The 27,447-nt window shown below is 33.7% G+C and overlaps 1 protein-coding gene across 2 annotated transcripts in view; it reads right to left on the bottom strand.

Annotated features, from left to right (window-relative positions):
- Positions 1-27,447, bottom strand: part of MDGA2 (MAM domain containing glycosylphosphatidylinositol anchor 2) — an 837,606-nt gene that overhangs the window by 60,552 nt on the left and 749,607 nt on the right. For both annotated transcript variants that reach the window (XM_055291423.2, XM_055291424.2), the window contains exon 10: positions 27,106-27,254. In XM_055291423.2, the coding sequence (XP_055147398.1) occupies positions 27,106-27,254 (149 nt within the window). The remainder of the gene's footprint in view (positions 1-27,105; positions 27,255-27,447) is intronic.

Here is a 27,447-nt window from a genome sequence, read left to right as displayed (position 1 = left end):
CACAATTTTTAGAATTGCAGTTTGGGGTGACGGTTGAGAACACTCAACTAAAGTATTTTTATTTGCTAAAAAAAATGAAAAGTAGTAACTAAAATATTTTTGAGGACTCACTATTGCCAGATATTTTGCTAAATATTTTACACATCATTTTAATTTAAATCTTATAAAGAATCTATCGAGGTTAGTATTATTATCTTCATTTCCTCAGCTGAAGAAGTAGATTAAACCAATAAACTTTCCCAGGTCATACAGTTGGTAAGAAGCAGAAGATAATATAAATATTTTACCCAATATTGTCCAATTTTTAAGGCTACTCTTGTAATCTTAATCACTATTCTCCATTTCTTCTTCTTACATCAAATGTGTTGCTTTCAGTTTTTCCTGACAAATGTGTGCTTTATTTACATTCCCTTAGAAATTTATAAATTTTTTTTTCACCATTGTTGAACTCAATTACATAGCATGGGGCGACAGAGGAAGATAACAAACCTAGCTTTTTTCTTTAGGACAAGGGTTAGTCATACAAAAAGGTCACGATTTTGTGAGACCTGACAGTTAAAGTGAATTCTGATTCTGCTTTCCATTTTATTTAGAGACTCCAGTGGATGTGTGCTTTGGTTGTGCTGAGTTTGTACTCATAACTGTTACATAAATCATTAAATGACAGGGTATTTCATACTGCCTCAGGAAAGAATTTATATGTATTGCTGACATATCCCCCTAGCATGTAATTATTACTCCCATCTGTTAAAGCAAAACAACATTGAAAACCACCCAAGAGACCATGTGTAACAGTAAAAATAATCATTCTTTAGCAGGTTCCGATAAATTATTATGAAAGAAAAACTTGCTTCCTATCAAGTTTGGAAAAAACACATTCTAATTATTTTCTTGTCATGCTTGGATCGGCAGGTGAAAGGACACCTCAACCTAAAAATTAATTTGTTATAGATTTCAACCCTGATAAATTGGAATTAAGCAGTTCAGTCAGCATCTTTCTTCATCAGGTAGGTTTTCTAAGGACTACTACAAAAATATCCAGGAGGTAGTAATAAATTAATAATTAGGGTTTGAGTTTTTAGTTTTTATTCATCTTGGTATCTGATATGGTTTGGCTGTGTCCCCACCCAAATCTCATCTTGAATGGTAGTTCTCATAATGTTCACGTGGTGTGGGAGGAACCCAGTGGGAGGTAATTGAATCAGGGGGGCAGTTACCCCCAAACTGCTGTTCTCGTGATAGTGAGCGAGTTCTCACAAGAACTGATGGTTTTATAAAAGGCTTTTACCCCTTTGCTAGGCACTTTTCTCCTTTATAAATTACCCAGTCTCAGACATTTCTTCATAGAAGCATGAGAATGGACTAATACAGTATTTTATATAAAAGGAATCATAATCACTTCCTTCAATTATTTTTAAGAATAACTAGATTGGCCAGGCGTGGTGGCTCATGTCTGTAATCCCAGCACTTTGGGAGGCCGAGGTGGGTGGATCACCTGAGGTCAGGAGTTCAAGACCACCCTGGCCAATATGGTGAAACCTCGTCTCTACTAAAAATACAAAAATTAGCTGGGCGTGGTGGCGGGCGCCTGCAGTCCCAGCTACTTGGGAGGCTGAGGCAGGAGAATTAGCTTGAACCTGGGAGGTGGAGGTTGCAGTGAGCCAAGATTGCGCCAGTGCACTCCAGCCTGGGCGACAGAGTGAGACCCCGTCTCAAAAAAAAAAAAAAAGAATAACTAGGTATATTTCTATAAACCTACAGGATATTTTACTGCTGCTATATGCTATATTCTGGATTTATTACTAATAGTCTTAATGTTTTGATTCTGCAGTGCCACCTGTCCCTTCCATGTGTCATTGATAACTTCCTTTAACAGTCTTTCAACTGAAGTTCTTGCTTCTGGTGAGTACCAATTACTGTCCATAGTATGTATTGCTACTAAACTTCAATCTTATTCTCCTGCTTAAATTATTTGAGCCATTGCTCTTTTGTAAAATTATTTATAATAGCTACTATACACTTTGATGGATTATTCAACTTAACTGGGTTAAAATGTATAATGTCACCATGGATATTTTCTAAGTTTTGTTAGGCTATTTTAGCTTGATGTCACTTAAATATCCATTTGAGCAGTCATTTTCATTAATGTATTTTCACAGACTTTACACAGTAGAGCATGTTGATATATAAATTTAAACATACTGATGTACCGTATGTAGCTTTAATTCAATTATTGACAATGATAAAAAATTTAATTCTCAAAGTGTCCTAAAATTATAGACATAGAAGAATAAAAGTAAGAAAAACAGGCAATGCTTCTTGTTGTGAATACTTATACAAATGTATAAATAGAGATTAGCATCACTTACTACACTTTGGATTTAAAATGTCAGTAATATTTTCTTCTCGTAGAAATCGTACAACATTAACTGATACATTTATTCATTCATTTAAAATCATCTAACTTATGTTGGCACGATAAAAGCAATGAAGGATCAAGCAGAGTAAACTTTTTATATTATTGTTATATGTTTGATATTTATAATCCCAATTTTAATGTGAGCATTAAAATTGGAAGTGTAAGGGAGAAGAGACATGAGCATGAGGATGTTATCTAAAACATATTCAAACATAATTTAATATAATTTCAAGCTCTCTATACATTTTCTTTGAGTCTTAGAATATTCAAAATTAAAAATTACCTGAAATACAATATCGCTTTTTAGTGATTTTACGGCCAATGAAACGCAGTAACTTTCTCTTAATGAATACATAGGACAATATGACAAGAAATGCTACTTGCTAATCTTTTCCCACTCCACTTACTCATTAACAATTTTTAGCAGTGCTGTATTTCTGAGCATCCCTCTAAATTAGGTGTGGTCATATGACCTAGTCCTCGCCAATGACATGTAAGTGGAGGTGCTGTGTGAGGCCTCTGCTGTGTGAGGCCTCTGGGAAGGCCTACATCTTTTCAATAGTAACTATTGAAATAGTGATATATCCAGTAGGGTTCTTTGTTTAAAGAGATACCATAAACATGCCTCCCAAATGGCACAAAGTAAATTGATAATTGAACCAATCAATGACAATTTAGAATACATATTTTAAATGTTTTTCAGAAAGCCCTAATGTGATATCCATATTTATTCCTGTATGAAATCCATATTTAGATTATTGTTCTCTACTAACATATTTATATTTACTAAGTAACTAATCTAGTATCACTCTCCACTGAAGTATGCCTATGTTTAAATATTATTTTAACTTATTACCAACCTCATATTTGTACCGTATATTCCTGTCAGTTTCTAGAAAAATGTTTTTTAATCATCAAAGATTTCTTAATGCATTGCTTCAGGAAATTAACAGTCGGAGAAACACGCGATGTCTTATACAAAGATGTACATTAAGGTCATTTGATATTTTGAATGGCAAACAACTACAACATTCCATTTTAATGGAAAATGTTGTACAATATCATAGATTGATTCAGTCATTGAAAGCCATCTGTTGAGAGCCTATTACTTAAACAAATTAGACAGTCTTTGTTCTCCTTATACGTTAAAGTCTAACCTATACCTGCCTCATTGAGTTATTCTGATGATTAAAAGAATTAATATATATAAAGCACTTAAAGATGATTAACAGAAAGTAAGCATTATACAAGTGTTAGCTAATGCGATAATAACATCTTCTATTCCTACTACCATTATGACTAAAATTACTTGGTTGCAATTGGTACGTGTGTAGAAAGAGTGCAGTGAGCGATTAATTTAATTATCACTCAAAATGTATAATAATAATCTGGGAACATACAATATGAAAAACATGGAGATATGACCTTGCTTAGAAATAGTAATAATCTTTATCTATTTTTGGAAATAGGAAAATTTACCAATATAAATGATAGATAGATCCTAACTTAAAAGTAAAAAATGAAACTATAAAGTGTTACAAGTAAATATTTGAGAATGTTTTTAGATTTTTGAGTGTGTTATGTTTTCTAAGAGGATCTGAAATTCAGAGACCATACAATGGAAAAATTGCATAAAAATGTAAAAATATGAAAAATTAAAATAACAAATGAAAAGATAAAGGCATGGAGGACTATTTCCAAAACATATGACATAATCCTTCTTAATATATACAGGGTCTGTATAATCAGTAAGAAAAATATTAGCAATTAAAAATATAAAATATAAATGGAAAACAATTTGGAGAACAAGAGTTTATTTTGGAAGAAACTCTGGTAATTTCTCTGGTAAGAAATTGAAGTTAGTGATGGTGGTAGATACGAATAAGGTTTGAAGGATTTGAAGAATATTGAAAAATAAAATTGGTAGAAATTATTGATTAATTGGATATAGAAAATAAAATAGAGAAAGGTGTCAAGGTACATTTCTTGCTGGCTTGAGCAATGGGACAGATAATGGCCATTCAGTCTAACGGGGATCACAGGAGGAGGACAATGTGTGTTTGAGATAGAATAGGTTAGAATATAGAAGCATTAAGTTTGGGAGGCCACTGAGATATCCAAGTACAGGTTTTTCAAATAAATAGGTCTAGGGAGGTAACATTAAAACTCTGACAACTTCATTCATCAACATGTTTTTGGTACTTGACAAATAATTTGAAGTATTATGGCAATCACATATTGTGCGTTGGCTCCTTTAAAGAACACAACCAAAGAAAGGAAGTTAGGAAAACAAGGGATTTATTTACTTCAGGACAAGACTACAAGACTGGATAGGACATGAGGTTTGGCAGGAAAATGAAATATTTCATTAAGGTCAGACAATTGACTAAGAACAAAGGGTGTCATTTAGCATAATGCTAAATGACGAGTTAATAGGTGCAGCACACCAACATTGCACATGGATACATATGTAACAAACCTGCACATTGTGCACATGTACCCTAAAACCTAAAGTATAATAATAATAATAATAATAAAAAGAAAAAAAAGAACAAAGGGTGTCAATCTTTTTAATCATATAGATGACATCAACAAAAATAATGAAACAGTATAAAAATATTAGCTTAGGGTAAGCAAAGAAAGTATTTAATTGTCCACACTGCAGTTCTCAATTAAACAAACAAACAACAACAAAAAAAACTAACGGAATCTTTGCCCCTCCCCAAACTCAACCTTGGAGACACTATAAAATTAGAGGGAGATTCCTGAACCTAAGGGGAAAATTGCAGCCACTAATGGAAAGGGGATTATGTCACAAACAGGAAATAGGTTGCCATATGATATTTTATTTTTTCTGTCCCACACCACATCATTTTTATAAGTCGGTCAGTACTGAAGATTTTTCCTCTGAGAAAACAAAAATTAATTATACCAGGCAATAGGTCAGGAGTAGATAAAATTTGTAGGCAAACTGGCAACCTGAGTGTTTCCTCTCCTCCCCACCTTTTTTTTCCCAAAATGATTACATGTGAAGGAGTCTTTTCAAAGCAGAAGTACAATACATTTCCCTGAGAGTTATGATAAAGTATGGAGAGGAGTCAAGTCCAGTCTGCAATGCCAAAGGCTATACTCTGAGATGAATCATTTGTACCATTCACTTTCTATTTTATTCTTGAACTCAGGTGGATAGAAAGAAGTTACGATTTGAGCTTTAGCTTATCTCACAGAAATATATTACTGCCCAAGACAATTAACATGGGTAAAAGAATATGTGCTCACAAAAGAACATGCACTCACCAAAAATATGGGGCTCACAGAAAAGCTCAACCACGATAAACAATGATAGAAAAAAAAAAATCTAGACTATCTGAGGATGCAATTAATGTTAAATTTTTAACCCAAATGTAAGATAAAAATATAAAATCAACAAAACTATCTCAAGGAAACAGAAGTGATTTTGTAAGTTGTTACTTGGCAAAAATATAGCTTTAAAACCTTTGAGAAATATTGGGTACTGCAATACTAATTGCAATAAAGAACCCAACAGATAGGCTGAATTGCAAAACAGATCTAACAAGAGAAGGTTTTGAACCAGATTATGTCAAACAATGCTCTCATAGGGCATCAGTAGAGTATCAGTATGGTTTAAAAATTATAAAAGAAGTAAAGAAATATGTAGGAAAAAATGTGTCAATATCCACATATACTTAGAAAAGAAAAAAATAAAGTAGTCACTACTTGAAAATACAATGGTACAATTTTCCAGGATATTACCTCATATTTTTTAAAAGTGGGCAAAAGACATGAACAGACGTTTCTCTGAAGAAGATATACAGATGGAAAATAAGCAACTGAAATATCATTGACCGTTAGAGAAATACAGATTAAAACTAAATAGGTATGACTACACACCTATCAGGATGGCTGAGATGAAAATAGTGAAAACGACAAATCCTGATAAGCATATACAGAAAGTGACTCACTCATATGTTTCTGGTGGGAATGTAAAGAATAAAACCACTTCATAAAATAGTTTGGCCGTTTCTTTTAAAACTAAAAATGGACTTACTGCACCACTCAGCAACTGCACTGCTGGGCATTTATCCCAGAGAAATAAGTATTTATTTTCACACAGGAACTTGTATATGAATGCTTATAGTACCTTTACTGTTAACAGCTAAAAACTTGAACAACCTAAATGTATTTTAAAGAAAGAATTATTAAACAAACTGTAGGACACCCATACTATTAGAATACTACTCAACCATGAAAAGAATGAACTACTGATACATGCAACAAGTTGGATAAATCTCAAGGAAATTACACTAAATAGAAAAGTTAATTTCAAACAAATAGGTATTGCATAATTCCATTTATGTAACAACTGTGAAATAATATAATTTCATGGATGAGGAGGAAATTAGTGATTTCCAGGGATAAGTGTAGATATAAAAGAGTAACATCAGGGAGTCTATGGTGACGATACAGTTGAGTATCTTGTTTGCATTATGGTTACACAAAGCTACGCACATGCAAACACAGATACACAAACAAATGAGTGCATGCATGTATAATGGGTGAACTCTGATTAAACCTCATGGATTGTACCAATGTCAGTTTCTTGGTTTTCATAATGTACTTGTGTTTGTGTAGGATTCTGGCTTGAAGTGGGCATAGTGGGGGAGGGTTTCATGGAACTTTCCTGTACATTTCTATGTAACTTCCTGTGAATCTGTAATTATTTCAGAATAAACGTTTTTTAAAAGAAAAAAAAACACTCCTTATTGAAAAGGCTTTTAAAGTACTGAAGGGGATATGTAAGGGTGAGAAAAAGATACACAAATGACACACATGAACACTTACACACAAACTTGTTATAGTAAATTCTAAGAATATTAAAGAAAGAGAAAATATTGGAAAATCTCATAAGCATGAGTATTCAAGCACAAAGCATGGAAAATCGGATTGGCATGCTTCTTGATGGCATCCGTGCATACAAAAGACAATGGAACAATATTTTCAACTATTAAAGGAGAAGAAAATCAAACCTAGAATAAATATTCAGCTAAACTATCCCACATGTATTTATTCATTTATTCAGCAGATGTTTACTGTACAACCACTATGTGTCAAACAGTACCAGGCATTGAGGATAATGCAGAAAATAAAATGAGAAAAATCTCTTATTCCACATTTTTGTGCAATTGTAAAAGCAATTTAATTAACCTGTGATGCTCTCCACATTTCTCAACCACTCTGGAAAGCCTTGTTCAAACCTTTCCCTTTCCTTTAATAACTGAGGCTCACTGCTAGGGCTTAAGGATGGTGAGCTGAGCCTGTGACGAAACCTGAGCATTCTCTGGACCATACTGGCATGGTAATCTTAATTAAAGAGCTATGGCCAAGTCTGAAAGTAAACTCAAAAAGGAAAACTGTGGCTTGTGTGGAGATCTTGATTATTCATCACCATGAGGAATATTGCATGGGAATGAGGATGACTTTTAAGCAATTACTTCATAAGGTATATCCAGATGCCACTAGGTTTAAATGCAGTTGTCACCAATGAACCCCTCTTTCTTGCTCCCTCCCTTTTAGCGATATAAAGGCATGACTTATTACTTGCCCTCATTTTCTCCTTGTTTTACAAGAAAGAGTTTTCTGCAAACCATATGCCACTGTAGAATAAGTGTAATGTCTTTATATAAATACATCTATTTTTAGTTGATTTTTTTCAACAGTACCACCATGACCTCAATTTTGAAAGTGTTTGCATTTGAATTGTCATTACTATTTTTGTTTACTTCCCAATGTTAACATAAGTGGTAATTAGTGGAACTGTATATTTGCTTCAGAGCTCTTTTCAAAATAAATAAAACTTTGCAGATGTATGGAACCCATATTCTATCTTTTCTCAAACCTGTTCCCTCCCTCCCTCACTACAGGGAAAACTATATACAGTAGATACTTTTTTTTCTTTTCCCAAATATGGTTTTATACCTTTGCAGCATATATTTGAATACATAGAAATTACACTCTTTGAAGAATAAAAATCTTATTTCCTTCCAAAACATTTGCTTTCTTTTCTATGCTAAGAGAAATTTTCTACAACTAAGGTTTTGTTTTGTTTTTTAAGCAACTGAAATAAGGTAAGCATAGCATTGTATTGATGCAGAATGTATATAATACAAGGACTACAATGAGTTCCTTCCCATGATTTGTCTACTTTTATTGCTTCATATATAGCCATGATATTTTCACACTCTCAAGCAACAATGTCTAAGAATCTGCTGTATATTCAAGGTAATGCTATCTAGAATTTTATGGTAGAGAATATAAGCATTTTCTCAAGATTTACACTACTTAATGTGACAATGCTTCATTTGTTATAATTTCTAAGGCACCAGGAATACACAGACCTAGTTAAATATACAGATTAATCAGTGTTTCTTTTCTTTATTTCATAACCTAATGATAGATGCAGGAGGCAAAAAGGCGGAGGGCCCAAGAGAATCTCCCACTGGCCTACACACTGCAAGAATGGGTTGGAGCCACGGGAAGTTTGAGCCATTTGCAGCAGGGAGGAGCCTCGCCTCTTCAGTTCCTGTGCTGTGACCTGTTATTCAATCTGTGAGATGGGAGCGCTGGCAGGAATCCTCATTTTGCTAAGAGTTTTTGTTGTTGTTGTTGTGTTTTTTCTTTTCGTCCAATAAATTTTCTTCCCTTCACCTTTCAGTGTGTCAGCATGCCTAACTTTTCCTGGTTGTGACACAAGAACCCAGATTTAGCTGAACTAAGGAACAGAAATTCTGCAACACTAATCTCCCTTTTAGAATATATTTTAACAGAAAGGGGTATGCGGTCGTTTCATGTCAAGAAGCACATTCTTTTAATTTTATCATTAGAGCAGAATTAGTCTAGTGTAACCTTTATAGGTAAGAATGTAAGAATGACAGTTACTTACATACCTTGACTTTTTATTACCTCAAAACAATAAATTTTATTTGGATGATTTAGAAGACTTATGTTAGAATCTTAACCAAAATGTCTAATCCTATACTTGACTTCAGAGAATGTCATTCTATTTCCAATAGATGAAAGCATTTCCCCTCTTCATCTTTATTATAGAGCCACTGCTCTAAAATCAATTATTATACCTCTGTTTGTTATAGATCATCAATATAATTTAATTTTTCTCCAAAAATTCCAGGTGAAGTTAATATTAGTCTAATATATGTGCTGGTTACATTATTTGTAATATGTGGAATACTGGAATGCTTGTTTTACTCTATGGCAAAAAGTTCCTACTTTATCTTGGTTAGTGCCTTTGCCCATTTACTAAAAATGACCGTGTGATTTACTATGATTGCCTGGTTTCCAAGCAACAGTTTTTTCAAGTTGAAATAAAATTGAATACCTTAATATACAATAATGTATTCATGCTTTCTGTGTGTTCATCAAATTTGAATTGTCAAATCCAGATCACATTATAAAATTATCATTTATAAAGGAAGAAGATTTTTAAAAAATGTTGAGTCAATTAGAATTGCTTTATAAACAAGGGTGTTTTCAATGTATCTATTTGTTACTGAAAGGAAGACACATAAAAATAGCTACTTTAAAGTTCATATGGAACCAAAAAAAAGCCTGCATCGCCAAGTCAATCCTAAGCCAAAAGAACAAAGCTGGAGGCATCATGCTACCTGACTTCAAACTATACTACAAGGCTACAGTAACCAAAACAGCATGGTACTGATACCAAAACAGAGATATAGATCAATGGAACAGAACAGAGCCCTCAGAAATAATGCCGCGTATCTACAACTATCTGATATTGGACAAACCTGACAAAAACAAGAAATGGGGACAGGATTCCCTATTTAATAAATGGTGCTGGGAAAACTGGCTAGCCATATGTAGAAAGCTAAAACTAGATCCCTTCCTTACACCTTATACAAAAATTAATTCAAGATGGATTAAAGACTTACATGTTAGACCTAAAACCATAAAAACCCTAGAAGAAAACCTAGGTATTACCATTCAGGACATAGACGTGGGCAAGGACTTCATGTCTAAAACACCAAAAGCAATGGCAACAAAAGCCAAAATTGACAAATGGAATCTAATTAAACTAAAGAGCTTCTGCACAGCAAAAGAAACTACCATCAGAGTGAACAGGCAACCTACAGAATGGGAGAAAATTTTTGCAACCTACTCATCTGACAAAGGGCTAATATCCAGAATCTACAATGAATTCAAACAAATTTAAAAGAAAAAAACAAACAACCCCATCAAAAAGTGGGCGAAGGACATGAACAGACACTTCTCAAAAGAAGACATTTATGCAGCCAAAAAACACATGAAAAAATGCTCATCATCACTGGCCATCAGAGAAATGCAAATCAAAACCACAATGTGATACCATCTCACACCAGTTAGAATGGCCATCATTAAAAAGTCAGGAAACAACAGGTGCTGGAGAGGATGTGGAGAAATAGGAACATTTTTACACTGTTGGTGGGACTGTAAACTAGTTCAACCATTGTGGAAGTCAGTGTGGCGATTCCTCAGGGATCTAGAACTAGAAACCATTTGACCCAGCCATCCCATTACTGGGTATATACCCAAAGGACTATAAATCATGCTGCTATAAAGACACATGCACACGTATGTTTATTGCGGCACTATTCACAATAGGAAAGACTTGGAACGAACCCAAATGTCCAACAAAGATAGACTGGATTAAGAAAATGTGGCACATATACACCATGGAATACTATGCAGCCATAAAAAATGATGAGTTCATGTCCTTTGTAGGGACATGGATGAAACTGGAAATCATCATTCTCAGTAAACTATCGCAAGGACAAAAAACCAAACACCGCATGTTCTCCATAGGTGGAAATTGAACAATGAGAACACATGGACACAGGAAGGGGAACATCACACACCAGGGACTGTTGTGGGGTGGGGGGAGGGGGGAGGGATAGCATTACGAGATATACCTAATGCTAAATGACGAGTTAATGGGTGCAGCACACCAACATGGCACATGTATACATATGTAACAAACCTGCACATTGTGCACATGTACCCTAAAACTTAAAGTATAATAATCATAAAATAAAATAAAATAAAAAAAGAAATAATAATTAATTCACAGTAAAAAAAAAAAATAAGGGTAGAGAAAATTTGAATAATGCAATAGGAACCTTTCTCTGATTGCTAGCACATGTAATAATTGAGAATATTACATATACAACCTTCTCATGCATATAGGAAACATTTATGAAAACTAACCAGGTATTTTTTTTTTTTTTTTTTTTTGAGACGGAGTCCCGCTCTGTCACCCAGGCTGGAGTGCAGTGGCGCGATCCCCGCTCGCTGCAAGCTCTGCCTCCCAGGTTCACGCCATTCTCCTGCCTCAGCCGCTCCGAGTAGCTGGGACTACAGGCGCCCGCCACCACGCCCGGCTAATTTTTTTTGTATTTTTAGTAGAGACGGGGTTTCACCGTGGTCTCGATCTCCTGACCTGGTGATCCGCCCTCCTTGGCCTCCCAAAGTGCTAGGATTACCAGCGTGAGCCACCACGCCTGGCAAAATTAACCATGTATTAAGTCACAAATCTACTCTACAAAATTCGAAGAATAAGTGTCTTAGGAACTGTGTTCTCCGACGACATGATCAGTAATGAAAGACAAATAAGAAAATCAAAATAAAATGGCTTATGTCTGGCAAAAAAAAAAAAAAAAAAAAAAAAAGCCAATTTTGGACCAGGCATGGTGGCTTACGCCTGTAATCCCAGCACTTTGGGAGGCCGAGGCAGGTGGATCACTTGAGGTCAGGAGTTCAAGAGCAGTCTGGCCAACATGGTGAAAACACATCTGTACTAAAAATATAAAAAATTAAAAATTAGCTGGGCCTGGTGGCATGTGCCTGTAATCCCAGCTACTCTGGAGGCTGAGGCAAGAGAATCACAGGAACCCGGAAGGCAGAGGTTGCAGTGAGCCGAGATCATACCTGCGAGAGAGAGTGAGACTCCGTTTCAAAAAAAAAAAAAGGCCAATTTTATTTTAAATATTTGATTAAGAAATTATAATTCGTATGGCCATTATTATTGATACTGGCATTAATAGCAGAAGTGCTAATTAGGAAAATTGGGTCAAAATTGGGTCTAATCTACAAAATAATATGTAGCTATCCAGAGCTTTGATAAGGCTAAGTACTTTTACGTGCCTAATACAATCCTCCCGTGAGCAACCCAAAAAGCGTTGCTCATTACTTATGATTGTTCAAATGTTCTAAGAATATTTGAGAAAATTCATACCAAAGCCATTTATTTTTATCAAACATTTTTATGTCTGTACTACACAAGCTAACGTGTTTCAGTGTTCATAGCCACATGTTTACATTTAAAGAAGTAGATATACCTAATGCTAAATGACGAGGTAATGGGTGCAGCACACCAACATGGCACATGTATACATATGTAACAAACCTGCATATTGTGCATATGTACCCTAAAACTTAAAGTATAATAATAATAAAATTTAAAAAAAAAACTTTAAAAAAAAAGAAGTAGAGGTCTATAAATTATGAAAACTTATATAGTTCTTAATCCTTAAACTCCTAAGATGAAACTTGACTAGAAACTCCAAACTCAGGTGATTTCTCTTTTGACATATCCAACTTCAGGCTTTCAACATCCTTATTTCCTAGAAAATTCACATTTGTACCATTAGAAGGCTACCTCCAGTTTCTGAAGTTGTATTAATCAGGGTCGTCTATGTGGAACCAATGGAAATAAATGGGAATCTCTGTAACTATGAGAAAGGATATGGAAGTCACATTCTATTAAAACAAAAATAATGGAACATGCAGGGACAGCCCTATTCAAACCAGACAACCAGGCACATTTTTAATGTTGCACAAGACTCTGTACCTACATGATTATCTTTTATCTTATTTCCGTCTCACAATATCATTACTAAGTTCCCACGAGATAAGTTAAGTCCTTAAAGTGAGTCCTTGAAAACTCATTTTATACAAGAAGAGGTGTGGGCAGAAAGTATTTCAGATACTCAATGAAATTTGCAATGGTGCAATTTTTAGGTTAGAAAAGGCTATTTTCAAGCAGTTGGGATTTCTTGAAACCTATGACAAAATAAGTACTAACCACTGCAGAAGCACAAATAAAACAATTTCTTTCTATTTTCTTTTCACTTGGCAAGTGTATTCATTATGCTTCCAAATTCCATTTTATTTAAGTCGTTTTGAGATTGCAGGCAAACTACCTCATACATATTGTTAATACCAATTTTTGGTATTATGCATATGCACAGTAAACAATGCACATACTGAAATGCATGCAAATGCAAACAGATTGAAAAAGACTATGTAATGTTTCTTAAATCTTAAAATTTATCAAGTTATTATCTGGGTATCCAATATGTTATGAAAATATTGTAAAAGAGTTACTATATTGCTAGGTGCTTTGAGCATCAATATGACTGATTATCTACGTGACAGAAAAAAATGAAATAATCATAAGCATAAAGTTCAATTCATGATGACAGAAAGAAAAAATCACGTTCACTGAATTCTTCAAACATCAGACAACTAAAACAAAACACAACAAAACAAAAAACACAAATCTCCTCTTTGGTGAGCAGCCATACTTAATCTTTTCTGGAAGTAGTAAAAGTAACCAAACTAAACATAAATCCCTGAGGGTCAACAGGTATACAGTTGGCACTGAAAATATGCATAGCTGTATAGACAAAATTGTTGAAAATTTAAATAAAAATATTTTGTTATATTAATAGAATTCATAAAATTTTCAAAACTTACAATGGCACATTGTTATTCTATAAAAGAGTCATCAATAATTTAATAGCATATAATTAGTATTAATATTATACAGTTAGTATTGATATTGCATATTAAGCCATTCTGTGGTAAATATTATACTATAGAATAAGCAGGGGGAGAGGGAGATGTACTTCAGAAAGGAATGACATTTTTCTTGCTTTTGAAATGATTTCATTCATTTATCTGTACAATGTATACCCCCAAAATGAGTGCTTAAGCTTACTTTTCTTAGAATGAGATGAGTTCTTAAAATAATAATAATTTTACTGAGAGTTTACTGTGTGCTACTAAATCATAGTACTAAAATATTTAAAATATGAAGTAATAGTTGGGACCAGAATTACTGTACTTTATTTTTGCAAGTAAATAGGTGCCTAGGTCATGCTGAATAAACCTGGATATTGATACAAACACTGAACCTTGTCATTGCCTTGTTTTATAAAATAAAATCTATCATGGCACTTTCTAGTAAAACCATTAATTAAAAAAGATGATTATGCACATGTTCTGTTTAAAATTTGGTAAGATTTCACTATTCTATCGCTGATATAAATTAGAGCATATATTTACTTGCCGTCCGTTAGCTAGAACGTTGCACTTTATAACTGTCTAACAATAGGTTAATGTATCCTTTATAATACAACTCTAGGAAGGGAGATAATTTCCTTTGTTTGGATCACTGTAATATTCCTGCAGTCTAGACTAGTATTTATTAAAACGATGTATAACCATAATAGAGTCAATTACTCAGTAGAGAGATGTGTGTTTCTGTATCAGAAGGAAATCATTTTGCCCACCCTGACAAAATGTGCCATTATTTAAATTTAATGGCACATTAAAAATGTGCCAATATACAGATTAATTACCAATTGACTCCTATTAAGCAATCTCAATTACAACATCGCATTCTTTGCTTACCTTTTTTTTTTAGATGGAGTCTTGCTGTGTTGCCCAGAGTGGAGTGCAGTGGCACGAACTCAGCTCACTGCAACCTCTGCCTCCCAGGTTCAAGCAATTCTCCTGCCTCAGCCTCCCAAGTAGCTGGGATTACAGGCTCATGCCACCATGCCCGGCTAATTTTTGTATCTGTAGTAGAGACTGGGGTTTCACCATGTTGGCCGGGCTGGTCTCGAACTCCTGACCCCAGGTGATCCTCCTGCCTCGGCCTCCCAAAGTGCTGGGGTTACAGGCGTGAGCCACTGCGCCCGGCCTGCTTGCCTTGCTTTCTAGCAAATCAGTTGTGGATTTTGCATTTTCATCTCCCACTAACAAGTGTTCTATCAGTCCTCTCATTCTAACAATTTGAGAATATCTGCTGACCACTCTTCTAATTTGCAAAATGCCAATTCTCTCCTGTTGACTTCTATATGACTCTAATGATTAGATTCACACTGTATTTTTTAATTTAGACCTCTATTGTTCTCATAATGTACCACTGTAAATTTTGTCCGAGACTTTTGATGATATAGTGCCTACAGAAATAGATATTATATATATGTATTTGATTTACATATGCATAATTTACTTAAGCTTTTATTTTCCTATTACATACTTATGTGTTGCTCTCACTTCTTAGCTGAATTATTTTGTGGCACCATTTTTCATATCATTCATGTCTCTATTCGAATGCCAACTCCTTAGAGAGGCATTCCTTGACCACAATATCTTATACAATAGCAATGCCACTCTTTCTCCATTATCTGATTGTATTCTACCCCTCAAAAAAATTATTAGTACCTGACACCACAGTAGCTGTTTATTTGTATACAGTATTAGTATTTCTTCCTAAATAAAAAGGAAAGTTTCACAAAGTAGGAATTTTTCCTGAGTACGTAGTTAAGGTTGTTTCTGTCTTCTCATTAGCTCAGAGTGAGAGGCACATCTTTGTCCCAGGAATTAGCATATTACGTACCAATTTAAAGGCAACAAAAAGTTTCAGGCACCATTGTGTTACATTGATATAAGTCCCCACAAAGAGACAATAACTCTCACACATATCATCACACCACTATCATATCAGAAATAAAACCAAAATGATCCTCAAAATTACAATTTCTGGTGCTTATTACAAAATATGAACTAACAATTTGGAGTGGTATAAACCTCTTTCAAAATTTCAGAGGCTAAAAATGTAAAACGAAAGCTATTTGCAGTGCCTAGAGTAGGCTGACTGAAAGGGGACGGAAATAGCTGAAGCTCTAGCTCTTGATTTCCCAGTACTTTATATGCTGACTGGACCAAATTTTATCTTCTGCCACCTCTCTCTTAGCTTTTGTGGCACTCTAACCCTGATCAATTCTCTGGAGCTATTTAGGATTATTCTATCCTATTTAAAAATTGTGATTATTGAGATAGAAAATTTAAAATAATTATTTAAGTAAGCATGAAAATGTAGTATTGATTGAAACATTTAGGAGTCTTAACCACTTTTAAAGCAGGACTAATAGCCTCCATGACAATGCCTCCTGGATCCTCATAAGTTCTTATTCGTCAAGAGTTTGTTGTGCAAGTCATCTGTCTTGTAAATTGTCCATAGGTTTTTACAAATCCCCTACACATAATACATCCTCAAAATATATAGATTGAAACTATGTTCCAGATCTGAAGATTTTTAATTTCTTATTCCTGAACATAATTTAGGGTTATAAATGTAGCCACTAAATATTTAGGTAATTTACCTTACCTCGTATAGTTTTTAAGAGTAAGTAAAATGTCAAATGAACATGAGAGAAATTATTGCTTCATTTCAATTATTGTGCTTGATTATTCAAAATTAGATTCCTTCTTTCTCCAGATTGAAGTATAAGTCCACTTTCCATCAAGGTGGTTTGAAAATTGTTCCAAAATAATGAACATGTGGGAAATGTAAAGATCAGCTTCTGCTACCTTCCCAAATTTTCAATCATTTGGCATACAGAATGAATTTTAATGATGCCAGTTTTCCCTCTGTTTTATTTGTTGCATAGCATTAATTGCTTTCCATCCATTAATTTTTCGTCTGCTTCCTACTCCACTGAACTATAAGCTTCATGAGATCATGGATATTTTCTGTCTGGTGCACTTCCTATCCCATGTACACATAATAGAACATAATACATTTAAGTGCAAAAGATGAATCAAATCTTTATACTTCTTCCTTTAGTATTCTACAAATAAACTTAAAAAGTAGATCTTTTTGAGGTTATATTTTTAGAAAATCAAATACACTATTATATATTCAATCAAATATTGCTATTTAGAAATGCAGAACTTAGTAGTAATTTGAGCTCTTTACAAGTATTTGGTTCTTTTATTTCTTTCAAGTTCAAGGAAGAACATTTTTTTTTTCCCGTGTTTTACTCAGATGAAGTCAAGGGGCTGCTTGGGTGAAGAAAATGTGAGCAGAAGCACTGTATGTCCCTTCCAAAAGGAGAAATTAAGGCCTGGTACCTGCATCAACATTCTCCCTCCAAAATACAGTTGACATTCCAAAGATAATTTTGTATCAATACATAGAAGTACTTAACCGAGTTCACTAACATTAGTGGGATACTAAGATACCTTCTAACATGAGGAAAGGATAATCTAAAAATTATAGAGGAGATATTATAAAGGAAAAAATACACCTAAATTGAAAATATTTTTAAAAATTCTTCCTTTATAAAAATTATGACCTATCATTGCAGTACCTTATATTATAGCATAAACACATATATCTTCAAAATTAGCTTATCTAAGCAGAGAAACTGCTTATTCAGTATAAGAAAACTACCTATGAATTTTGTATTGTGTCATTTTGCTAAGATATGGAACTCTAAAGGAAAAGTTTTAGCTTAAGATCTTTAGAACAGAAAACAAAAGAACCTCATGGATATATTAGTACATTGCAGATATTTTTATATTTTAACTTGAAGTTTTCCTGAGATTTTGTTTATAAATGTTATAATTTTACATTTCCTGAAAATATTCCATTAAACCTATGCCTAACATCCATCTCAATGACAGTTAATTTTCATTTTTAATATAAACAATCATGTTCAAGGATATGTTCTTAATATATAGAAATAAGACAAATATTTATATGAATTGACAAGGTTATCTTAAGACAATAAGCACGTAAATAGTGAACATTGTTTTCATCCCTGCCTTTTTGCTCTCTCCCTTCCCCTAGCCTCCATTCAATCATTAAATACTCCACATTTTGCCACATATATTTCTCTCAAATTTCCAACGCAGCATCAGATTCAGGTCATTATATTTCATTTGAAAAAAAGAACAGCTTTTACTTTGTGCTTGTCCCCTATTAATTTAATACCACATTAATGACTATTTGATTTTTCTCTTTTGACTCTTTTAGTGTCTCCCCACTTTTCAAGGTAAAGTTTAACTTCTTTGGAACTGTTCCTATGGCCCTTCATGCCTCAAAATAATAAGAGCCATCTATGACAAAACCACAGCCAACATCATACTGAATGGACAAAAGCTGGACGCATTCCCCTTGAAAACCAACACAAGGCAAGAATGCCCTCTCTCACCACTCTTATTCAACATAACAATGGGAGTTCTGGCCAGAGCAATCAGGCAAAAAAAAAGAAATAAAGGACATTCAAATAGGTGGGAAGGAAGTCAAACTATCAGACTTAATGACATGATCCTGTATCTAGTAAATGCATAGTGTCGGCCATCAGTGCTCATCAATGGTAGACTGGATAAACAAAACGTGGTACATATGCACCAAGGAATACTATGATCCATAAAAACGAATGCAATTATATCCTTTGTGGGGACATGGATGGAGCTGGAGGCTATTGTCCTTAGCAAATAAATGCAGGAATAGAAAACCAAATACAGCATGTTCTCAGTCATAAGTGGTAGCTAAATCATGTGAACACATGGACACATAGAGGGTAACACCACACACTGGGGCCTATTGAAGGGTGGAGGTTGGGCAGAGGAAAAGAATCAGGAAAAATAACTAGTAGGTACTAGGATTAATACCTGGGTGACGAAATAATCTTCACAACAAACCCCCATGACATAAGTTTACCCATATAACATGTGCATGTACACCTAAACTTAAAAGTGAAATAAAAAAGATAAGTGATGCCTATGACATTTAAACTACTACCTTCAAATTTCTACTCAAATTATTGCTTCCATCTTTTTACAAATGGTATCCAAAACTTGAAGTCTGATAAAGCAACTTAAACACTCAATGATATTTTGCATTTCTTTCTTGAACATTTTAAAACAAAAAACAGAAGCTGGGAAAACAGAGCAGTCCATTACTGAGTAGTTGTACAGCAGTAGTTATGTAGTTTTATTGACAGCTATCATGTCAAACATTTATTATTCATAGATAAATATTTTTTCAGCTATTTTAATTAAATCTTTTAAATGTTGAAAAGCAGTCAGGTTTTTGGTATAAAAGTCATGTAAAGATGTGGATGACTCCACACTTCAAGATAATTTAAGAAACTTGAACTACAACTGAAAATGATAAAGCTAAACTAATAGTCATTTATCATTAAAATTAAAAGGACCAATTGAAAATGATGATTGACTCAAAATCAACTGCAAGTTTAAGTGAAATGACATATAAGGAAACCAATTTTACCTTAAGTTAATTTATATCTAAACAAGAGTTAAGATCCTATGGCATATTTCTGGTAAGAAAAACATCACAGAACTTCTATATAAAGCCCCAAACGCTTCTAATATTAAACATAAAATAAATGTGAGCTATACATATATTTAAGAAATATTAATACAAACAAGGAAGATAATTATTACCCAGTAATTCCAGTTGAGGGTCATGGGGTGGGGGAAGGGCTTATTCCAGCAGCCAGGGAGCGAGACAGAAACCAACACTGAACAGGGCTCCATCCCATTGCAAGGCACACTCGGACACACACCCACCCTCACTCAGACTGGGAGGGATTCGTTTAGACATGCCAGTTCACCTCATGTGCACATCTTTGGGATGTGAAAGGAAACCAGAGAAATCCACAGACAAGGGAGAATATCCAATCTCCATACAGAGAGTGGTCCCAGACAGGAACTGAATTTTTTTCTCATCAACATTATAACCATATGACCTTAAACAAATGACATTATTCAAGGACCTGCTGTACGTTGCTCATAAGCAAATTTGCATTTTCATATTTTAAAATTTTGTTTGTAAGTACAAACATACACACAAATGCACATTCACACACTGTCTTCTTAGTTTCCATACAAACATAAGATTTTTCTACCTTTCAGTTCATTTTTGCTGGAAATTCTATGACTACTGTCTTCAGATGGAAAATTTATGCCTAAATTGTTACCACCTTCAGTTTCATATCTAATGCTTCTGACTTGTAAATTAACATAATGAAGAAAAAGTGTTCACCCAAATTCTAGTAGCATGTTTCTAATCTGGATAACAGTTTTATGCTCCCCTATCACTCCAGCCTAACAAGTCCACATCTGAAAATATAGGAATACTTGTAAACATTGATTAAAAATATTATTTATGTCAATAATTTAACCCTCTTTCACTCTTTTAAGTGTCTTTGAGGTTGCTTGTTTCCTTCACATTTCTAATTAATTTTCTCAAACCGTATTTCTAAACAGAATTAAATCTATACAAAGGCAACAGACTCAGAGAAAATCCTCAAGAAGTATTTGGAGTTTTCCAAGACAAGACACCCTTATTTTACAGAACCTCTACATCAATCAAGGGTCCATCCCTCACCCAGGTCTCTCAAATTTACCATTTATATATCCCTTCTAATAAATACATTGTAAAATTAGTTTACAGGAATGAAGCAGATGTGTGCAATGTCCTTCATTTGGAAGATGAAGATAAACTTCACTTTTTACAACTGACATATGGCTTATATCTTTTCCAGAGCCACAAAATGGTTTCTCTACATGTCTCTGGGTCCTTCATTCTCTCTCATCTCTATATGTTTAATGCTTTCCAGAGCATTCACTAAAGAAATTGAAGTGAATGACAGAGAAATAAGGTCACTGTCTTTTTCAAAATTGTTCCCCAAAACAAAGTCAAAATTCAAGTTCTGCCTATTTTAGCATTTTCTTAATTCCATTTTTCTTCTTCTCCCCTTTCACTATTCTAATCTAAATCATCAGTACGTGCCCCAAATATGTGCCTAACTGTTGTACCTGTCTCTATTGTAATAACATTCAGTATACTCAGTATGGTATTATAAGATTAATCTATGGAAGATGTCATTTTATTCATGACTTAAGATTATACAAAGAATCCAGATTATCAAATCTCCACAGATTTTCCTGGAAAGGCATGAAATGGTTCCTCCAAACAGTTCTTGCAATAAAATCTATCTAAATGGGTTAAGTCAAGCACACAACAAGCAACAATAAGCAAAAAATTACTCACTAAAATAACTTTTAAAAATGTTTTAACTGGAAGGAGAAATAAGCAATAGCTCAAACCATTATAGTCACATCTACTGAAGACCAAAATTAAATTTGTAATAAAGTTATCCAACAATCAATTGTATCAAACATATCTTTTTTGCTTATTAATATTTTATTAGTAATTAGTGATTACTAGTGGTCACCGTTTAAGAAGAAAGTTTAGGAATAAACCTATAAAACTAACAAAGAAATGAAGTTTGCACCTTAGTGATCATGTTTCTTGCGCCACTACCTGGCAGGACTAACTGCCCCCATCAATTTCTATGATACTGTTTATTTCTATTAAACCACTTACTTTTATAAGACGTTGAGGACAATACTTCTTCGTTTTTAAATTCCTGGAAATTACCATATAACTAATTTAACCAAAATTTTATTGACTGAATGGGAGAGCAAATAAGTATGGTAATTCTAAATATTTTAATACAACGTGACTTAAGAAGACAGGAATTGGTCAATTAAGGTTTTTTTTTTAAATAAAATATCCTACTTTCCAAAGATATAGTCAAAAAGTCACATCATTGTGTATTTCTATGGCTGAATATAAAAAAGGAAACGGTATAAAATTGTTTATTATTTAAAACTGTAATTGTGTACATTTCAAATGAAGTAAAATGATGTTTATATTGCTTGGTATATTTAGATAACTTAGAAACATTTCTCTTGTTTTTTAATTCCTTAGATACCAAGGAAGGTAGACATTCAAATAACCTTTTTCTCCTTCCTGTTAAGCAGCAAATGAAGCAAATAATTGGAGATTAATAGCTGTCTAAGGAGATTAAACAATTGCTTAGCTGAGCCTAAAAAGTACAACTTTGTTAGGACATAATCTCAGAAAACTTTTTGCCACAAATTAATTTTTTAGCTTCTCATTATATATTGGTTCTCTTTTTAAGTTTCTTAAAGCAGTGATTCCAGAGTTACAGTGCTTTTTTTCTAGATATAATGCATTATTTTACAAGAAAATAGTGTAAGTCAATACTGAAATTTGAGACAATTTTCCTAATCAAATTTAAGTACAGACCATACAGTTTAACCAAAAGGGAATGCTGGGTTCAATTTATCAACCCCTTACATCTATGAGTTTAATAACACAGCAATGGTTTTTACAATCCTATTTAATTTAAGAATCACTAATAAGGTTTCTAAAGGTTTCTGGATTAAAAACAAGGTAAGGTCTTAGGAACTGAATTTGCTGTTAGTCTTAAAGAATCGAATTTGTTTTCAGACTTCATGTCATACACAAATGCATTATGTAATCAAGGCAATGTTTCATATTAAGAAATGAGATATTTTGTACTAGATAACCTAGGTATTTTATGGATAGAAGAAATCATTTACATGTATAGGCTAAAAATAGAAATATTGCCTAAAATAATGACTTTAAAATCACAAAATATGTAACATAAATTAATAATCCTTTGAATAAAATTTGGCCTTCTAGTAAAAGATGTGAACCATAGTTATTAGGACAGAAATCTATGTATTTAAAAATGTATACTGCTTAGGCCACATGCCTAACTCAGTTTATTTAAACCATCCAAGTTATGTTTACTATGTTCAAAAGCTCATTGATTTCGGATTCTGAAATAGCTCGGCAGATGAAAAAGGCTACATGCATGTAATATAAAATCTTCATTAAAATAATAAACAGTTCAGAATTCAAGAGTGATTTCTTTATCCAAAGGTGATTTTTAAAAGTTAGTATCTGACTGTGTCCTAAGATAATATTGATATTTAAATGTTAATGCCTGGTAAAGGAGAAATTTAAATTTTCTGAGATAATACAAAAATGCACCTATTTCCATTAATGCCTTTGTTTCCTGTTATTAAAAAGGATTGTTTTAAAAAAGAACTACATCGATTTTATTGTATCTAGAATACTTTTGCCCTATCATCCTAAACTTTTGTTTGTAAGTGAATCTTCAAAGGCAATGTTGCTTGCTGGGGCCATTTTGCATGTAGAGACGTTTTATGCAAGAGTTCAGTGCAGAGGTTATAGTGAAAAAAAGAGGCGTGTGTCTACATGCTCCTTCTCTTCTTACACTCCATCTACAAACAGCACCATCTTATTCACATTGGCAGAATAGCACAAAGTCATTACTCTTTATTGAGACATCCCTGAAAGATACATCAAAGTTTTCTCTTCCATGGAAAGAGTAAAATTACCAATTAGAACACGGCATCATAAAAAGCACCCTAGAAAAAAACACTTATTTCTAAATATAAAAGAAAATCTTAAGAACAAAGGAGTCTAGAAGAGAATGTATACAGTGGCAGGTAAAGAGTTACCTTCAAAAATTGAGTAAGGGAAATATTTGTTTTCTGCACCATGGTTTATTACACTAGAAATATGTTTTTTTTTCCTCTAGTGAATAGCATGCATCTTACAAAACCTGGAAAGAACAGTATTAGTATGAGACTTACTGATCCAATCAAGAAGGCTTGGAATGAAACTCAAAGTGGAAGAGAAAAATGCGAATCAATAATATAGATCTTAGAGAAGACAACAGGTTTGAAATGAAAATGAGACATAATAAAAAAAGGTCTAGAAATTATTTTGTGAAAACTATGACTTGAAATAATGCTTAGGCTTAGAATATAGAGTATACTAAATAAAACTCAAATAATAAAAATATTATACATGCTCACCTCATGAAACGTACTCTTTTAAAAAATTTGTAGACAACATTGACAGACGAGTATAAGAACTGCCACAACTGTTTGTGCAAGGAGTGCCCTGCACAAGAGTGCCTGGCCTGTGGAACAAGTAGGGGACATAATCCACTTCATACTCCAATTGCCTGACAAGTATAATCTTCAATTTACAGGATAAAAACCCACGTTTAGATATGTTCAGAAACAGGCTCAAGGTTATGTAGCTATAAAAATATGAGGCTGTATTGGTTAGAATTGGAAGCCAAGTGTGTCTGGAATTCATTATTTTAAAAAAACATAGAAAAGGGAAATTTATACATATATATGGAATTTATACATATGTATAATTTATTCTAAAGAAGAAAAGTAGGCGAAAATTCACTAATTTTTCAAAAGGAACAATGCAATGACTGAGAAATGTGTGTCACTGCACATCAGCGAGTTATACACCAGTTTTATGATAAAAAATATAAACAATTGAATTTGGAGATGTTCATGTCAGGAAAGGAAAAGAAGACTTTGTCACTGGAAAATGGTGTGGCAATCCTAGCAAAAATATTACAGAGGATAGTTTGCGAATGAGTACAAGATATGGATGAGAAAGAGAAGGCTTAAATAACGGGATCTCTCTCGGGAGGAATTCTAACGCACTAAAATGTCACTTACAGGTAAGGATTTTGATTTGCATCCACAACACAGATACTGAGTAGAAACAAAGTATTTGAGATGCCTAAGAGTAAAGGAAGAGGATGATGAGAAGGGTTGGGTAAATTTATGAACTTAAAACACACAGCTGGTAACGGGAAGTTACCCAGAGACTCCAAGAAAACATAACTGAGGAAGAAAGTAAGAAACTAAAGATACAATTATGACTCTATCTTTGCAAATAAACCCATAACCAGAAAATAGCACAATAATTACCCACAGAAAACAATTAATTTTACAAATGAAAATTTGGTCATAGATTCTTACATTTTTACAAAGCACGTATAACAAACAAATGAATGTGAATGATTAAACATTGTAGTAAGGAGTTTTAAAAAGAGTATGAGGTGTGTAAACTCAAGAATCCTTATAGATACTCCAAATATGAAAGGTTATAAAATATTAGCTGTGTTAAGAAAAAAAGAAATAAGCCCACAATTGAGGGAGAAAGAACTGCTAATTTGTTTTGTTGCTGCTATTGTTTTTATCTTCTCTGTTAAAGAAAATTAGCAAATTAGAATGAGTAGAACGATGTTAATATAGATTTCAGTTTTGCTCAGATTAATCTACAGACCTTTTTCAATGAGGGATAACCAGAGAAACACTGTGAATGATCCACTATGGTCTGCTGTATCAGTAGCCTGTCAGCACTTAGAGAAGAATCCAGTAATTATCAAAGGCCAGGATGTTTTCACTAGGAAAAGCTCTTTCACTTTTTTGAGAATCTTAAACAGCCTGAATAAGAATATGTTACTTACAGTGTACCTTTTTTTTTTTTTTTTTTTTTTTTGGAGTCGGAGTCTTGCTCTATTGCCCAGAGCTGGAGAGCAGTAGCGCGATCTCAGCTCACTGCAAGCTCCGCCACCCAGTTTCACGCCATTCTCCTGCCTCAGCCTCCAGAGTAGTTGGGACTACAGGCGCCCGCCACCACGCCCGGCTAACTTTTTTGTATTTTTAGTAGAGACGGGGTTTCACCGTGTTAGCCAGGATGGTCTCGATCTCCTGACCTCATGATTCGCCCACCTCGGCCTCCCAAAGTGCTGGGATTACAGGCTTGAGCCCCTGCTCCCGGCCACAGTGTATCTTAATGTGAGTAATGCGTCATACAAGTATTTTATTGTAACCTTGTGAGCAAGATAAAAAACAATGGTTTTATGATAGAATAGCTGAATGAATCCTTGGAGGTTGATCAATCTTACTCAATGAAAATTTTATCCTTTCTACCATCCCAATTCAAAAGATTTTTCTGTGATTTAGTTAAGGAAGTGGAACAGACACTTTGCCAATCTAGGGATAATACAAGGTTTTGGGAGAGAGCTAATAGATTATGTGGTAATCAAATAAATCTTCAAAAATGTTTTGTTATGCTGAAATTCATCCAGATATTATGCTAACAAGAAACAATGTAAAGACCTACACTTAAATTTCAAAAATATCATTTATACAAAGGATACGTGAATTTAACATTTTAACCCTTTGAAAAAGATACAGTTTTTTCCACATAACCCTTCTGCTTCAGCTCCCTTAAGAAACTATCATACTTCAATTTCTTTTCATTTTACAAAAGTATTTCTATTTCTCAGACATATTAAATTAGCTTATGCAACATTCTGTGTATGTCTTGAACTCTTAAAGCAAAAATATGTACAACTTCTCGCTTCTTAGGAAACAAGACAAATGGTTACGCAGTATAGCTGAGCGTGAGCACATCTGAAATAAGTTCCTTTTATGAAGTTATACCATGTAATTTATCTCGTATATCTAGTGATGAAGGATTTTAGAAGGCTCAAAGGCTGTCACTTTAGTATGTCTGCTGTCATAGTGAAAAATGTGTAATTTCAAAGATTTTTAAGTAATTCAGAACAGTTTGTGTGGAGTAATATACATATGGTGAAAACATATCTATCTATAAAGAAACACATATACATAAAATATATTTTGGAATTCATGCAAAACTATTAGAAAAATGATAACAACAAGGTCTTCACAGAGGACCACAAAGAAAAAAGGACATCGATTAGATTTCTCACCTGCCTGATACCCAACCGGTATGCAACAATCCGATCCACTGCATCAGGATTCATCTGTGTCCACTGTAGACTGTAAGAATAAACACGGTGTCTGTTCTGCCATACTGGATTGTAGGTATCATAATAGAATTCTGGAGCATAGGCCTTTCCTGAAAACAGAAAGTGTGCTTAAATTTGAATGAAAACATACTGTAGTGTTAAGCATACTTATTCCCTTTGGCCCTTTTACCATTTCTACTGTATCTTTCATTCGTAATTGTAAAATCCAATCAATTCTCTGGATATGTTTTGAGAGCAGATGTGAGATTTCCTGGTTGATTGGATGAGCAGTGTGAGAAAAGA

Source organism: Symphalangus syndactylus, chromosome 9, assembly GCF_028878055.3.
Source record: "Symphalangus syndactylus isolate Jambi chromosome 9, NHGRI_mSymSyn1-v2.1_pri, whole genome shotgun sequence".
Lineage (NCBI taxonomy): Eukaryota > Metazoa > Chordata > Mammalia > Primates > Hylobatidae > Symphalangus > Symphalangus syndactylus.
Note: the sequence above shows the minus strand (reverse complement) of the source record. Positions and strands in the feature narration are given on the sequence as shown.